General features: G+C 45.0%; 1 protein-coding gene across 1 annotated transcript in view; it reads left to right on the top strand.

Annotated features, from left to right (window-relative positions):
- EPHB1 (EPH receptor B1) overlaps positions 1-17,842 on the top strand; it is a 291,595-nt gene that overhangs the window by 218,555 nt on the left and 55,198 nt on the right. Inside the window, exon 10 of the mRNA XM_063115389.1 lies at positions 11,118-11,365. Within this exon, the coding sequence (XP_062971459.1) occupies positions 11,118-11,365 (248 nt within the window). The remainder of the gene's footprint in view (positions 1-11,117; positions 11,366-17,842) is intronic.

Below are 17,842 nucleotides of genomic sequence, written 5' to 3'. Positions count from 1 at the left end.
CAGTCTTATTCATGTAAATAAGATAAAATATCCTAAAGCATCAGTACATCATAAGTAATCTCTTTACTGCCTCTTATGAATCTTCTTAAAAGATGTATATGATTTGTGCCCCTTCCCTACTTTTATTTTCTTCTACAACAGTCTTTGTCTTTTCTCCTTCAATTCTTATAGCCACTGTCCAGGCTGTCTTCACTCACGTGCTGTAGTCTTCTTTTGAGCGCCCAGGTCCAGAAGTGCTCTATTCATATCAGTGTTTGGAGAGCCATGCGGTTGCTTCTCCCCATAATATTTTAACTCAATAAAATATGCTTAGTCAAAGTCTTACAGACAGCTACTTCATATATTATCTTTAGAGGGAATGTCACCATCCTTCCATTCGCTGCCTCTGTTAATGCACTGAGGGGTCAAAAAGCCGTCTGTGAAACTGGAAGTCATGTCTGAAAGCCTGCTCCATTAGGCCACTGTTTTCATGCTCTGGCTTCCCTCTTGAAGAGCTGCATCCTCTCACGTCCTTCAGCATCACTGTGGTGGGTGCTGGAACCCTCCCTGCCAGGACACACCACCCCTGTCGCCAACCCCTCAGGAGTTCCAGCTGACCAGAATCTGATCCACATGAGTCTATACTTATTTCCCATTGACTTTCATTAAATGTGTTACTGAACCACGACTTTCACTTCTGTGCAGATAGTTTTCTCTTCCTCCTTAGACGCTGACATATTTAAGGATCATGTTCTTGGAAGGCTGGGTACCAGATAAATTGGATTACTCTTAGGGGCTCGGATTTCTCCAGTAAACTTGAAGGAATGTTGGGGAGGCGGTCTTTCAGTCCTACACTCTATTTGCCCAGGTTATTAATTGTTGTTATGGCTTGTGGTAATGGTGCTAGTGATTTTAATGTTGTTATTTATGTCACGTGCTTAGAGCAATGTGTTCTGGCCTGCATTTCATCCCTGAGAGCACACATCAGCCCCCTCCTGCCTTTGTCTGGGGACAAGTAAAGAGGCTTCTCACTTTATGACCCTGCCAGGGAGTTACAATTTGGTGTGAGCTCGCCAGCTGCTGGATGCCCATAAAGGGACAATTGATGGTCCTGCTCCATCCTTCACCTTCTGTGTGTGTGCAGCAGTTGCCGGTGCTGCCATGTTTGTGTGTTCTGCTCAGAGAAGGTTCTATCCTACCCGTGGCCCACGTGGCACTGGGGAGAGACTGATGTATTTAGTGGTCTGTAAGACTTGCAGCAGCATGGTGTAAAGACCTCTGCCTAGTGACTGCTGGCCTCCCTCTATCAGACACCCATCTCTTCATGAGAACATCCCCGAGTTCATACCTGTGGATTTGCACTCACATGCATAACTCCATGCAATTTTAACACAGGACTTTGCTGGGTACAACTGCTCCTTCTCCAGTTCCTTTTCTCCTCTGTCATCACCTCATTCCCCCACACTCTGCCTCACAGAGACTGACTCCACTTCATGCTTTTAGCTGGTGTGAAAGTAGATTTTTTTTTTAAATAAATAAAGAATTTTCTAAGGTAAGATTTGTACAATGCAATTGGCAATGTTTCTCTTACCCACTTGGAAGATTTGCAGCAGGGGACAAAAACTGGGTTGCAAAATGAGAACAAACATGAAAAGAAAAACCATAAGTCGTTTATCCTTCCTTCGTGTTTTCGTCTCTCCCTTCCTCCTGCAAAAAGCTTTTACTGAATACTTTTAAATGCTGGATATAGGATTCCAGATGAAGAAACAGGTCTCCTCCTCAGACATCTTACAGTCTTAGTGGGAAACAGACAAATCCACAACACAAACTGTCGAGCCAGCATAGAGGATTGTTCGGCTTGCTGTTCTAGGAGGGGATAGGTGGATCACTCTACAAAGGAGATGGTCTTTGGCCTGAGCTTTCAAGGATTAAAAACTGGGAGAAAAAGTGAGTTTTTATGAAACACATTAGGGAAGGAGACAGTAGCAGAAGAGGAAAATTAAATGATTTAAGGAGGAAAATGAACATGACCTTCCAGCAGTAGCGAGCTGGACAGCCTGTATTAGTTCACAAGAGCCAATTGTGTGCATCTCAGTGACCTCATGTTGGTAGTTTAACATCCGCCATAATAGGAACATTTACAGCATGGGAAATGGCAAATGCTACAAATCATGGGTCTTTCTTTCTTTCTCCGCCCCCCACTTTTCCTTCCTTCCTCCCTCCCTCCATCCCTTCCTCCCTCCTCTCTTTTCTGGAGAGCTAGTAGTTGAAGGCTTATCAGAACACCTCTGCTCTCCAGATTGTGCAAGGTTATTTCAAAGAGGTTACAGAGGAAGCAGCCTGTGCCTGCTGAATACAGAGACATGGGAGAGAGCTATGTTTGTTGCAGGAAGGATTAAGTTCAGAGTTCAAGAAGATCCTTACTCATTAAACATTGCATCTGTGCCTGTGACTGTGGTGGACGCTGGGAAAATACACTCAATGCCCAACAATCCCTGCCATGCGGGGGTCACTGTCTAGTACATGACACACAGTGCCACTCAGTGAGAGGAGGGCAGGTAACTGAGAGCTTAGGTGAGGGGCCCAGAGAATATGTAGCCCTGGAGATGGGACAAGAGGCTTGACGGCCTGGGAGGACTCAGTGAAGAGGGACCTGAGTGGCCCCTGATAATGTGGAGGCTTTGGATGGGCTGACGCTGTGTGGCACATTTGGAGAACAAGGAGGAGAGGAGACAAGGCTCCTGGGGAGGGGGTTCCTCTGGGTAAGTAATGAGCATTAAGTCTGGAGGATCAGGCTGGGGCCTGAAGATGCAGAGGCTGCTATATGGATTCTAACCTATAGAAAATAGGTTTCTGAGCAGGGTGGGTGATAGAAATGAGGTTTGGGGGAGCCAGAGCTGGTAAGCACTGTGTTTGGGCTGGACTGGAAGAGGGTGATGGGAAAGGGTGGGTAAGACTTTGGAGGCATGGAGACCAGTTATGGAGCATTGCTGGGACATGTGGAGAGGCTTTGACATGGCTGATGCTGGGATTGAGGGTGGGAAGGAAGGCTGCACAGAAGTAACTAAACTTATCCACACTGGGTGTATCCAAATGTGGTGAATGGAGTGACTAGTAGGCTTAGAGACTTGCTTGATGGGGAGTGGTGGCATGGAGGTGGTGGCCAAAGATGAGGGGCATTGGGTTAAACACCTTGAAGGGAGACTAGGGCTGCCTGGCACCAGGGCGTGGGGGCATAGTGCTTGTGCCTGTGAGTGACGGCCAGTGGAGTGAAATTCAGATGAAGAATTGCATGGTCTGCTGAAGTTGTTTTTAAGTTGTTGAAAATGTTTAACAAAGGAATAAGAATAAATAAACGACTGTGAACCTGGTGTGTCACCACCCAGGAAGACTGAGTAATTAATCATTAATCATTATGTAATTATTTGTTTAATGTCCATCTCTCCTCATGAGGCCTAAAGTTCCATAGGAGAGAAGGAGCATATGTGCTTTTGTTAGTCTGGTACCTGGACAAGTGCTCAATTAGAGCACTTAGATGCTCAATTAGATATTTGTTGTACATGGAATGAAAGTAGATTTGGGGGAGGGGGAACATGGCAGGCATTAAAATCTGGAAAACTCGGTAGAGTCTGGGAGAATGAAGAGAGACTAGAGAGGTGGAGTGAGCTCATGAGTCATCTGGTACTCTGAAAGTAGACCAGTGGAGTGAAGGAAACCCTTCCTCTTCTCCCTGCAGATAATGAGAGTAATCGGAGCCTCTTTAGACAGAGCAGCGGGCCACCTTGGTTTCTTTGGAGAACATCGGCTCATTGATACCATGAGTCTGACTAATAGGAGTCATCTCATAGGTCATCTCCAATGCATTGGTTAATTCTGATCAGTTTCATCAGTAGACTTAAGCAGAGCATAAACCAAGGGCTGCCATGTACGATTGGGCCCTACAGTATAAATGGCGATCCTGGGTTGTGCAGTGTGCTGCTCCCTGTATAACCGTATGTAGCAGTCCTGAGCATGACTGTCAAGTGCGTAAATACATAGGCAGAGATGCCACCAGAAGGTGTTATCTGGGAGAAGACATGCAGATTGTATTTTCATTAGTCAATACATTCTCCTTCTCTGAATCCAGCAGCTGACGATTCAGCATTTCCTCAGATGACTGTGAGGAGATGGAAGCTCGCAGTGAGATCTGGGTGAAAACGGACAAGGGAAAGTGTGACATGTGTGGATGGGCATGAGGCCGTCATGTGAGGCCAACAGAGGCCCAGTACATCTCTCTTCCAAGAACGAAAAGGGTTTCCTTGGAGATGATTTGGCAGAAAGGTCACCTGTGAATCCAACTGTCCTGGAATCATTTAGAATGAGGATGGGCAGCATGAAGAGAGCTTCATATGGGTAAGAGTTACAGCAGGAAGGCTTCCTAGGAGAGGAGATCACGTACGTGTCTTCAGTAATTGTAATTAAGCGGGTAGCATGTATTGAACACTCGTGTGTGCCTGACGCAGCCCTACATTCTTTATAGGCATCGTCTCATTTAACCCTCCTGTCAGCCCTGTGAGTTAGCTTCTGAGTGAGTGTGTGCATGTGTCTAACTGGCAAGGAAGTCGGCATTGAGAGGATAGCTGGCCCAAGGCTGTGCTTCCAGATGATGATAGAGCTAGAATCTGAACCCAGGTACAGCTGATCTGGATCTGGTGAATGTAATTCCCACACTAGTTAGCACTTCGGTTGCTGTGGAGAACGGAGGCATTGCTTCTGATGGTAGACTCTACCTAACAGTTGGGAATACCCAAGTCTCTTGGCTGGGAATTATGATACTGTCCTGGAATCATTATCCCCATATGGTGGTACTGCAAAGACCATCCTACATTCTGTGGAGACAGCATGTTCTCTGGAGAATACCCTGGCCCCATCTTCTGGTTCTCTTCTTCTAAGTGTGATGAGTTATCTGCCTTAAGAAGAACAAAGACTGAGATTTTTTAATTACATGTGCTTGCTTATGTTATGAAAATAAGTTCGTTATATATATAATATATGTGTATACTTATACATATATATACACGCATAGAAACACTGCGATATATAGGTGTGCAGTTGTCTAACAGCCATACAGAGCTAGAAGAAGAGAGGAAACCATTCTGCCTTGACCATTTGGGTATTAGGTATTGTGGGTACTGTGGATGTCAAGCAGGTTCCATCTCGTGTGCCAACTCCAGTAGCCTGGTACTGCATATCTGAGAAAATCTGCTGAAGGGATGAAGACGGTTGTGACCACTTAGTAATGTCTGTCCTCTGTACAGGGTCAGGAGGTGACGGAACGCATACCATGGTTCTACTGTCCCTGCTCTACCCATAACCTACTTATCTTGCACAGGCTAGTGTGTTAAAGCTTGCTTGAAATTATACTTGAAAACCTACTTTAAATTTGTTCTTTAAAAGTTCCGTTTCTGGTGTAAGCTTGAATTAGTAACTAGAAGCTCTGCTTTCCTTTTTTTCCCCTCAAGGCAGTTTGTGACTTCAAAATGCTGCTTAAAAAAAGAAAGAGTACAATCGTGTGTAGATTTGAGCAGCACACAGCCAAGAACTACTGCTTGAAATACCTGCTGGCAGGCAGATGTTTCATTTTCAAAAACTGAAAATTCTTTCCTTCTGATTTTCTATATAATAGTTAGGCATTTAATGTTGCTGAACCACTTTTTCTCTCTTCCTCATTTTGTCAAGGAAGGGAGGAAAGAGGAATTGGCAAGGAGCTCAAACTTGTGGGGAATAATTTCAGCAGCTGTCTGGGAAGACAACCACAGGAACTGGCTAAATTACCCTCAGCTGATAGCCTTGAGGGCAGTGGCTCTCAAACTTGAGCCAGGCATCAGAATCACCCGAGGCATATTAAACCCAGATCCCAGGGCCCCACCTACTGCACTTCTGATACTGTAGTTCTAGGTGGGAGTCTGTCTTTTCTAACAAGTTCTTGGTGGTACTGATGCTGCTGGGCGAGAACCACGCTTTGAACCACTGCTGAGCACCGCTGGCCACCAGACCGGCCTGACACTGGAACTGGGTCCTCCCTAACCCAGGAGGTGTTTGGCTATAGGAGAGGGCCCAGGGATGGCTGCAAAGATGCATGCCAAAGTCCAGCTGGACCAATATCAAGCCAGCTGCATTTACTGCAGGTAAAGAATCTGCTTGAAAAGAACCAGCCACAACCACTACCCAGCAGAATCACTTCTGATAAGCATCTATTTTAAATACAGTGTTAATTCTTGACTTGAAAATATTTTTAGGTATTATGAATTTTTATTAAAAAATGAAGAAATTATGGCTATGATTTGGAGCTCATATAACTCTTAAGAGTTCATATTATGGCAGATCAAAGCACCACAGACATCAATTGCTGGCCCTAATTACAGGAAAATTATCAAAAAGCAAAAATAGTTTCTTGAAGATACTATGTGAACTGGAAGTTAGACATCACAGGTGACAACAGTTTCTTAGCTTTTAAGTGACACAAGGTCATGATTTTCTTTGTCATTAATAATGACAATATGCCCGTTGACTACCACCTCCCTATGAAGCTGTGTAGGTGCTAAAGGGCCAGAGACGCCAGACTTTAGCATCCTAGGCTTACCTGGGGACACTCTCTCCCTGGTACATCTAGAAGAAAGTTCTGGTGTGTCTCAAACCAGTCACCTGTAAGTCTTGTAAGTAAGACAAGGCAGCAGAAACCTACTTTTCCTCCATTTTTTCTTCCAGTACCCCCTCCCACTCCACACCCCCAACTCCTACCCATTTTGTCTTTTTTAATCAGCACCCACATGTGTTTTGAACAGTTTGTAGTTTACAAAGCACTTTCCCATAGACTCCTCTCAATACCCTGTTAGGAAGCAAGACACTTTATCACTTCCTTTTATTGTCCAGTGATGAGAAAGCTGAGTCCTGGAGATGTGAAGGGCCTGCCAGGGGTGATTAACTCAGGTGTGCTTTTGGAGCAGACACGGAGCTTCTTCCTCTGCCTGCTACCAGAGTTTCCCTCCCCACCGTACTCAGGGGCCCACTTAATTACAGGGGCGAATACAACCTCCAAGTGAGGATAGGGTATTAAGTGACTCCTTTGCAGTTGTGCTTTGAAAACCTCCTGGCTTGCAGAGGATGAAGTCATTTCTTTGCCAGACAGCAAAGGAGCTATTTTTACAGTATCACCAATCTTTAAGCCATTGCAGAGCAGATTTCTGAGAGCAGTAAGGCTATGACCACCAAAGCAACCGACAGCAAAGCCCACCTCGCCCTTCCCAAGAAGATGTTTTTATTTTATAATTTTTACGTACTATATGATGAGACCCCTACAGAGGATGTCATTTAAAGTGGAAATATTAGAAGCACTACACTGGAAGAACAATCAGCCACAGGATGAAACAATGAAATAACACTTGTTAATTAGGAGAGAAATTTGATCCATGACATTCTATGCAGATACAACTTTTTAAAGCCACACCTTCATTGGTTTCTTCCTTCCTTCTTTTCTTCTCTGTCTCCACTCACATCTATAACACTCACACCATGTGCCAGCCCCTGTATAGGCATCCTGTATGCAAGCTCTGCTTCCTAAAGTAGTCAAAGGTATAGAAATAAAATCCAGGTACTCCAGGGCTTTGGACAGTTCACTAATCCATTTGAAATAAGCTTGGATAGTTTAGGCTTGTGGTTCTCAGCCTTGGCTGCATATTAGAATCACCTGGGCAGCCAGGCCTGGCTTCATGGGCCTGTGACCAGAGCCACCGCAAAAGGCCCCATAGTCAGAAGGGCCCACACTTAGTTTAGTGTTCTGCTGTCACAATCTTGAAATTCTTAATAATGTTTGAACATTATTAAGTCCTGCATTTTCATTTTGCACTAGGTCCTGCAAATTAGGTAGCAGATCCTGCAGGCAGCTTTTAAATATGTCAATGCCCAGGTTGCACCCAGACCAATTAGTCAGAACTTCTGGAGGTGGGACCCAGGCCTCTATACACTGTAGGACTCTATACACTGGTTGCAGTGAGCAGCCAACTTTGAGAACCACTGGTATAGAAGAGAAGTTCTCAGCTGGGTGTTTATGTGTGTGTTGTGGGGGACATCAGTTCACCTAGAGCACTTTTCCAAAGCCCACACAGTGATATGTAAAAACTGACAAATATTCTTATTCCTAAATATTCTGATCCTACCTGACTCCCAGGCAGAGGCCTTTGATAAATGAGATCTATGAATCAGGACCACTTCTTTTGCTCTTACCTGGACACTGAGTTGCTGTGACAGTCACTACATATGAACTGTTGGATCTGTGCAGTTGTAGCATGACGGTCCCTGAATTGTAACTTCATATCCATATAGCTTTATTCCCTGTGGCACTTCTAACTGAGGCACAGCTACACAGAGGCAGGAGGTCAGGAACAGAGATGGGCATGAACAACAAACCTGGCACTAACTCAACAGCTCTGTGGTTTGGGGCATGTTTGCTTTTGCCTCAGTTTCCTTATTAGTGAAATGGGCATAATAATACCCAACTCACAGGGGTGTTGTGAAGAATGAATGACATAAGGCACACAAAATGTCTAGCACACTGCCTGGCACATAGTAGGTGGTCAGTAAATATTCTTGTACTGTCTCCTCCAAGAAGAAATATTACCATACCCTTCCCCTCAACTCTCAATTATGACTTTTTCCTAAAAGAAAATAGAACTCATCATTATGGCAAGGAAGAAATATCAACCAATATTCTTCAGTTAGTATACTTATCAAATATGCAATCTGTATTCATGCAGCTTATAGTTATTGAACACCTATTAGATCAAGGTGTCAGAGGGATAGATGCCATATATATAAATACTACACATATACATGCGTGTATATATATATATATATGAGTGCACCTCAAAAAGTGTGTGGAAAAATAGAATTTAAAGTTAATATAAATCTTTCCATGAACTTTTTGAAATACGCCGTATACATATATACATACGTAAATACACACATATACATACATACATATATAGAGACACACAGATGTATATATACACATGTATACATACATATATATGACAGGTCCCTATTTACCATGCTTTGCTTTACATTTTACTTATTTTAACTACCAAAGTAATGCTTATTATAACAACGTAAACAACATTAAACTAACTAAATTTAGTTTACTGATCTCTACTTCTCCCCCTCCCACTTCCAGCCTTCTAGAATAATCATTTTTAAAAATAATTTGAAATAAATCTGATATGGATTTTTCCATAATTTCTTTGCATACACACCCCCCATATGGGCACACTGTGCATATCACATTCTATAACTTGCTTTTCTCTCTTCTTCACTTAGCAATATGATGTGGACATCTTTTAAGTCTGTACGTGTCACCCATCAATTAGTTTCAATAGCTCCTGGCATTCCCCAAGAAAGATGTGCTGCTTTCCAACCACTACCCTGGTTAGGGTCATACAGTGTTTGTCTATAGAAGATGATGCAGCAGTAAACATTCTTTTACATACAAATTCAACCACTGGTACTTCCACTTTTTTTGGATAAAGCAGGGATACAGCCTCCATCAGTTTATAATCCAGGACTGGACCAGGCAAAGCCTTGTAATAATAAATACAATGCACCAACTCTGACAGGCGTGCCTGCCATGCACCAGGCACTGCATGGATGTGCAAGCGAAGGACGTACGTAAGACTTGGTCTGAGCTCAGGCGGTTTCCCAAAGCAGCATGCGGTTCAATATCAAACCAATGTTACAAATGAGAACTATCTGAGTATTAGGTCCAGGTTGAAATCTTCCTAATAGTGCCTAAGCCAAACTCTACTGCAGGCCCAGTTCTATCAAGTTCTGTTGACTCTGGGACAGTTTTGCATAAAAGTCCTTTCAGGCAGCTTCCTTCTGCTCTTTCTGGCAGCAGAAAACAAAAGGAACCCCCACATAAATCACAGAGGCATGCTAACTTGCCTTTCTAATGCGGCCAGTAATTTATCTGATTGCTCACAGTTTGCTCCATCCTTTTCTTCCAGAAGCTGAAAGTGAAAAAGAAAGTTTTCCCAGCAGAAAACCGTGTTTCTCCTGTCAGGCCTCTGACGCACATTCAGCGGTGCACTCACACGTAGATTCTTAACTGCTTCACATGAAAGAACTGGAAGTTACAGAGCCAAGTTAAATCATAAGATAACTTTTGAAAGCACATTAAACATTCAACAGAGTATGTTTTTAGGCAGCTACGAAAGAGTGTCACCAGAATTGTTTTTACTTTTGGTGACATTACTGTGAAAATGTTTAAATGCTGCAGCACCGTAGAGGTGGGCAGCTTGCTCCCACTTGGAGAAATAGCTCTTGGTTCAGCTGCCAGCAGTGCAGTAAGCCCACAGCCTCCAGCTGCAGCGCCTTCAGGGGTTGCCTCAGCTTTCCTGCAGAAGCCCTGCTCTTCCTGGCAGCCCCCAGCCAGTGACTGAGCATGGTGGTGGTGTTAGGGCCTGGCTGTTTCTGCAATGGGAGCTCTTTGCCCCACAGCTCCCCATTGGGTTGGCTGAGACTTTGTGAGATCTGCGTCATGATCTGGTGCTCTCCCTGCCCAATCCTGCTTTCTTCCACTTTTATCTTTCACAAATAAACCTCTTTCCTTCCTAACTCCTCACTGTCTGCTTTCTGGGTGACCCAATAGATACAAATGCTTTCACAGCAATGAAGGAACATGAACAGTACACATCTCATTCAGAGGGCCAAAGTACCTGAACATATCCCCTGTCTCCTGGATGTCTTCATGCCAGGCTCTGCTAAAAATGAATTATGACTCTGCCAACGTGAAACTGGCCATTTCATTTCAATTATTCAGCTGGGACACAAATGAAAAACTAAACGTGGGGAAAAACAAACTCGTATGTATTCTGAAATTCCACTTTAGTTCCCCTAACTGTTTCTGAGAACTGAGGTACGGAACACATTTTAATATTCCCTTCACCTTTGCCGTGAACCGATTACAACCATGACATCCCAGTTTCAGTGACAGAGCACGAGTCCCATTTCTGCCACCTTGAGCACCATTGTTCTTGGGAAGATGTTTTCCTTTGTGGCCACAGATTGAGAAGGAAGAGGGTAATAAGGCATGCTTGCTGTTGCAGGAGAGTTTGGAGAGGTGTACAAGGGGCGTTTGAAACTGCCGGGCAAGAGGGAAATCTACGTGGCCATCAAGACGCTGAAGGCTGGGTACTCGGAAAAGCAGCGTCGGGACTTTCTGAGTGAGGCGAGCATCATGGGCCAGTTTGACCACCCCAACATCATTCGCCTGGAGGGCGTGGTCACCAAGAGTCGACCTGTCATGATCATCACAGAGTTCATGGAGAATGGTGCTTTGGATTCTTTCCTCAGGGTAAGAGTAGCGAAGGGGCGTGGGTGATGTTAGCACTGTTGGATGCAGGTGAAGGGAGGCTGGGGAGAAGGGTCTCGGGAGGATAACTTTCAGGGATCTCCTGTTCCCATGCGGGTGGGCATTGGAGATGTTAGCAGAGATTTGTTGCCAAAAGGAGAAAATGAAGCAGAGCTTATGGATGCCTCAGAAGGAGATGGTGTGGAGTAGGACCTTGAAAAATGTGTGTTGGGTCAATAACATGAATACAGGTGGTGAAGAATGGCCACTGGCATCTGCATGAATCAGAGAGATCGCAGTGACTTCCGCCACTGCATAGCTATGTGATCCCTGCAGACGTGGCCCACAGCCGTTTCTGCCTTTCACCAGCACAGCCGCCCTCCATGCTGGCTCTCTTCATTTGTGGGTTCAGAGATAAGATGGGCTGTCCTTTTCTGAAACTCAGGTCACCTACCCTCTGAGGAGGCACTTCTGGGCAGGGAAGGGAAGACTGTGTCATAAGCATCCACAAGTCTTTTCCAGGGTTGATGAAGACTCCCAACCAACCTGCAGCAGGGGGCAGTACCTGAAGGCTGTTTGGCTGGCAGACTTGTAAAAGGTCATCTTCAGAACATGTCCCAAAAGGAGCCAGGTTCAAAGTGCAATGACTTTTATTTCTATGGGATATCACAGAGCCACTTAGACAAGGGGCGAGTAAGAACGGCCAAGGTGCTGATGTCTGGGGAGTGGATGCGACTGAGCACAGGCTAGGGAACAGGACCTGTTTCAGACCAAGAGGCTCCACTGGGAGCAGCTGAGAAGCCTGAGACCAGAGGGTCCAATGGGCAGCATCAAGGAACAGGGCAAAGCCTTCTGAGTAAGGAGTTCAGGGTGATACCCAGTAGTGGGCTACCCACATCACCAAAGCTCCTGAACAATGACTGTGGCTGCAGATCAAAGAACCATTCGTACAGTTGGTCGTTGACACACTGATAGGGTGACTGTTCTGGCCAGGGCCTGTGCTGGGCTTTGGGCCTATAGAAATTAAGGAAACTTTGTTTTAAAGCTGTGTACAAATCACCCCAAGACTTTAGTGTACAACAACAACAGCCATTTACTCTGCTCATGAATCTGTAGTTTGGGCAGGCTTTGGTAGGGACATCTCTGTTCCATGTGGAGTCAGCTGAAGCGGCTCAAGGACAGAGGCTTGGAATAGTCCGAAGGCTCCTTCACTCCTATGTCAGGCTGTTGATGTTGGGGGGTCATCTGATGCCTGCTTGGGCTTCTTTAATGCAATCTGGGTCCCAAGAACAAGCATCCCAAGAGGAGAAAGGGGAAGCTGTATCATTTTTGTGACCTAGCCTTAGAGCTCACATGGTGTCACTTCACCATAGTGACAGGCCCACCCAGATTCAAGGGGAGAAAACAGGCTGTACATGTTGATGGGGAGAAAGCCACCCAATGTCTTCATATACATAAGAGATGGGAGATATTGTTATGCCCATCTTAGAGAATGCCACCTGCCACAGATGTAGTCCCTGCCCCTGAGGATCTGAGTGCCCGAAACTACTAGCAATCATCTGCCCATATTATATCACATTACATTACGTTATATTATATTACATTACATTACATTACATTGTATTGTATTGTATTGTATTGTATTATATTGTATTATACTATATTTCCATGAGTGGAGTACAGAGGTAATGTAAGTGAAGAAGAACCTAAACCTTCTTGGGGAAACCAGGGAAGGCTTCAAAGAGGAGGGAGAATGTACTGATACTGGAGAATGAGGAATTTGCTAGACAGGCAGGGGAGCAGGCGGGTAGGCTGACAGAATAGCGAATGCAGTATATGAAGGCCAAAGTAAGTGTGGACCTGTTTGCTAATCTAGCAGCAGCTGCATGGTGGCTCCAGCACTCAGAAGCAGAGCGCAGGGGCTGCAGTGTGGAAAGGGAGCCAGGGGACACGATGAGAATACTGCATTTTGCTCGGTACTGAAGCTGCCTTTGCCAGGCAAGCACATGCATTTCACCTAGTGTGGTCATTAGGCGGTCGTGGCTTTTGTTTCTCCAGTGTGGGGGTGGCAGACGACTGGTGTAGACCATGGGGCCCATGTACTCCTTGAGGGTATGGGTTATGCCTCGTGTTTTGAAACATTGGTACCTAGCACAGTGAGCACCTGGTAAACGCTGGTTGAATGAAAAACATGAATAATTATTTCTGGAACAAAACCATTAGGGAGTGGCAGAAGAGATCTAGTCATCCTGTGTATACATGATCTCTTGTTCGCTGTCCTTGTAGCCACCCTCTCATGTCAGAGCAAGGCATGGCCTATGCCTTCCTGGGGACATTCATTTGTGATCAGAGATCTCCTGAGGACAATCAAATAAATGTGAATAGAAGGCAATGTTAGAAGAAAAAGTATTTTCTGGAACCAGCCTCAAGACCCTTTCAGGAGTCATTTATTTCCTTCATGTCACCTGACTATACTTCACAGAAAGTCACCACATGATTAGGGGACTGTGATCAGACTCTGCCCCTGCAACATGCAGAGGAACAGGGAGATTCATTCTCAGGAGCCTGCGGGAAATCAAAGCCCCACACCTGCTCCTCCCGGGGCCTATTTCCATTTGGGGCCCAGGATGCCTGCGTTTTTCATGATGATGAGGCCCAGCTCACAGTGGGAGGAAAGCTGGGGGCAGAGAGGAGCACAGGACAGAGGGAGGCATGGCAGGAAGGGCGCGGCGAGAGCAGGCAGCGCCAGGGCGGGAGGGGAAACGAAGCGTTGCAGACGCCTCGCACGGCTGGAGGCAGGTAATCTATAAATCTAATTCCAGCCTCGCTACCCAACCCCGGAGCACAGCAGCATTAACTGATGTATCTGCTGCTTGATAAAATCGAAAAATAGGTCATCAGTTTAGTTCTACAGGGTCCATCTTCTGGGAAGTAGGATGATTTTAGGATCACCATTCAGAGAAGAAAGGAAAAGCGTTAGTCCATCTGTGCAGCTGTTTCCTCCCCTCCAACTCCTCCTTTCCCATTGGACATAGCATCTTTGGAGAGTGGCCACAGCTCTAGCCCTGGGTCAGTGCCTGGATCAGGCTCTGGACTTCAGGGATCCAGGCAGCACGTAGGACACAGCTTCTCACAGTCCACTCACTGTTTCTCTCCCATTGTGGGACTTACAATCCCTCACATTCTAGACGGATTGGCAACACCATTACTCTTTAACCACACATTCAGTAGGGGGTTTATTATGGTCAATTTTTGTAAGGACTGAGGGGTGGATTATATAGCATACAAATCCATAATTAAATATTTCCTTCTTGGCATTCAAATCCAAGGGATTCAAATTGATGGTTCTTCCCTAATCTTAAGGAACAATTCCTGAAGCCCGGATCAATGTCCCATGCCCTAGCTAAGGTCGACGCATTCCACAAGGCCTTCTTGCCTAAAGCTTGGCCCCATGGTTGCTGCTGGTTCATTCACAGATGGTGGAAACTAGAAGACTCTTGGAAGTCACTGAATCATGTCAGACAGGGACATTTCTCATCAGGGAAGCTCACTCATGGACTGAAGCTAGAGAAAAGCAACCCAGATGTCATGAAGAGACCACCAGATTGGAAGTCCTGAGAACGAAGTTCTGCTTTGGCTTCTGCTATGAGTCACCCTGTGGCCTTGAGCAAATCTGTTAACTCAATTTCCCAATCTATAAGCTAAAGGCATTGAGCTAGATGAGCTTGAAAGGTCCCTTTCAGTTAAAGAAAAATCTATGATTCATTCTCTCCAAACAAATCAAATAAGGGTTTCATTTCCTGAAGTGGATTTGTCAATGAAAGTTGAAATACCAAAATCCTTCCTGTCTAATATAAGGGCCAGCAAGTGGCTTGCATGCATTGGCAGAAAAGCAACTTCAGCAGAAAGCACTTCATGAAGAGAAGAAAGTTTAAATCACTTCACCTAGGCCTGTATTTCTTCTCCGTACTGTGCTTTTACCATGTGCTCAGCATGGAGCCAGTTTCTTTCAAAGTCACTAAGAAATGTTTGTTTTTTCTGCCTTGCTTATTTTTGTAAGCTGCTGTTCATATTTCTGGAAGTTCTTCTTGGGGCAATGAACTGAGCATAAAACAGTTGTTAAGCATGTCAGAAAATCTTCATATGTTTACATCTTTAGGTTTTACCAAGAGCGTGAATTCAGCAGGCATGACTCTGCCTATTGTGATGTGTGGTTCTTCTGCAGATCCTAAAGAAAATGCATTGCCCATTGCAGAGTCAACATATTCCACTGGAAAAGGCACTGGACAGGAGGTAGAAGACCCAGATAAAAGTAGCATCACGAATCAGTCATGGCTCTTCTCTCTGCAAAGCTTCTGCACAGCCTTTTGAGGCAGCCATTGCCAGTTGAGTGGAGATGGAAAATCGGTGGAGAAGCAATTTGCCGCTGCAGACTTAGATTACTATTATAACTCAAAACCACACAGAGTGATTTAAGGCTGGTCACATAAACTTCCTAGGCCTCCTTTATCTTGTCTATGAAAACAATATAATATTGCCTGCCTTGCCTACTGCACAGGACCAGTTTGAAGGATCAAATCACATTCTGTGAAATATGACTTGCCATTCAAGAGTCAAGTCATGGAAGAAATCAATGTTTGATTAGTTGAGCCAAACATCAGGACTGCATTATTAGGTCCCAATCATCCACTACTACAGTTGGGTGTGGGGACAAGTATGATGCCTACCCATTACCCATTGATCTCGGAATGCAGAGTGAGCTGGTTTCTCCAAGGGCAGCAATCCCAGGGTGTCTCTCCCACACAACCAGCAAGCCACGGGGAACCCAGAGTTCTGGCCCTAGGTGTTCCCAGTCTCTTTCGCCATGCACACCTGAGGTACAGGGAGAGCTGATCTGTGAGACATTATGGCTCTGCTGATAGTAGCAGTGATCAGTGCTGCCATCTTAGTGTCCACAGGGCACCAAGCTTGGCCTTTTCAGATGTGTTATCTTGTGTAACCTCGTCAATGCCCTCTGAAGAATGGGCGCTATATTCTTACTTTACAGTTGCAGAAATCACTGTTCTGAAAGTTAAACAGCTTGCCCAAGCTCGCACAGCCAGTGAGCAGTAGCCTGGATCCATGCTAGGTCCATCTGGCTCCAAAACCTGGACCTTTAACCACTTCTTAGCTTTTGTTGACCCCAGAAACTGTAGGGATGACTGATCTAATTTTAAAATTTTGAAACAGATCAGCTAATAAAGCAGCTCTAGGAAGACTCAAATGTATAAATCAGAAATGTAGATACAGCAGACACATCACTAGGTGATGCTCTTTCAGCCTCACTCCTCTCAAAGTTGTTCACAGCAACCACCAGTGCTGTAGTGGATTAAATTATGTGCCCCCCAAACTCCCTGAAGCTTGAATTGTCTCTCAAGTTTTATGTGTTAGAAACTTAGCCCCCTCTGTGACTGTTAAGAGGGTGGGAAATCCTTTTATGGTAATTGAAAGGTGGAGCCTTGAAGAGGTGATTGTATTGTAGGACCACGCAGTAGTAAATGGATTAAAAATGGTGGTCAGGGGTGTGGTTCTCAGGGCTTTAAAAGAAGAGAAGAGTCTGTCTTTCTCTCTGCTCTCTCTTCTTCTCTCTGCTTCTTGCAAGTGAGACCCCCGGGTCACTGTCATCACCACCAGATGGTCTTTAGACATCTCAGCCTCAGAAACTGTAAGCAATAAATTTTGTTTTTCTTTATAAATCACCCAGTTTCAGGTATTCTATTATAGCAACACAAAAATGGACCAATGCAAGTGCCCTCCCCCAACCCTTGGCTTCTTTAGGGACATGTTCATTTTTAGCCGCATTATTGTCTACACTTACAGAGAGGAAATAGCAAACTGAATTGGAAAAATACAACCCATGTGACTTGTGGCTGTGATACATTTTTGTAATATACAGAAGTCGGGTGACAACGTTCTGAGGAGGCAAATCCTCAGAGACCTACTTGCAGAAAGCACCTGTGCTGCAACAGCCTGGCCGACTTCTTGAGAAGGTGTTGACTGAAGTGCATTAGTGAGAAGAAGGATTCACATCCCTCACTGCACATCCAGCTCTCACAGATGGGCAACATGCGCCGGAAACCAGTCTGAGTCTCCCAAAAGCAGCTCTGCACTTTCTTTTGGAGTTGCTGAGATGAAAATGCTATGAGAAAAGCATCCATCCAATCTCTTGGGCAGATTGGGAGGTGATTAAGGTTTGAGTTAGAAACAGCGTGGAACTTGGAATGTGTCAAACCCAGTGTGTTTGGGGCCCTCCCACTGGTAGGGGTCTCAGGAAGGAGGGGGAGTGTTCATTCCCTCCACTCTCTAAATTGATCAGGGGGCCTAACCCCCTGGAACATGGATCCAGGCTGCGATCTTGCATGAGAAACAGTCTTCAACAATTCATGCTGTCATTGTTACACTTCTTGACTGTAAGTGTTTTCTCTAATAAACAGGGTATTT

Source organism: Cynocephalus volans, chromosome 11 (genome assembly GCF_027409185.1).
Source record: "Cynocephalus volans isolate mCynVol1 chromosome 11, mCynVol1.pri, whole genome shotgun sequence".
In the NCBI taxonomy this organism is placed as follows: domain Eukaryota; kingdom Metazoa; phylum Chordata; class Mammalia; order Dermoptera; family Cynocephalidae; genus Cynocephalus; species Cynocephalus volans.
The sequence above is the reverse complement of the archived record's forward strand: the minus strand, read 5'-3'. Positions and strand labels throughout refer to the sequence as shown.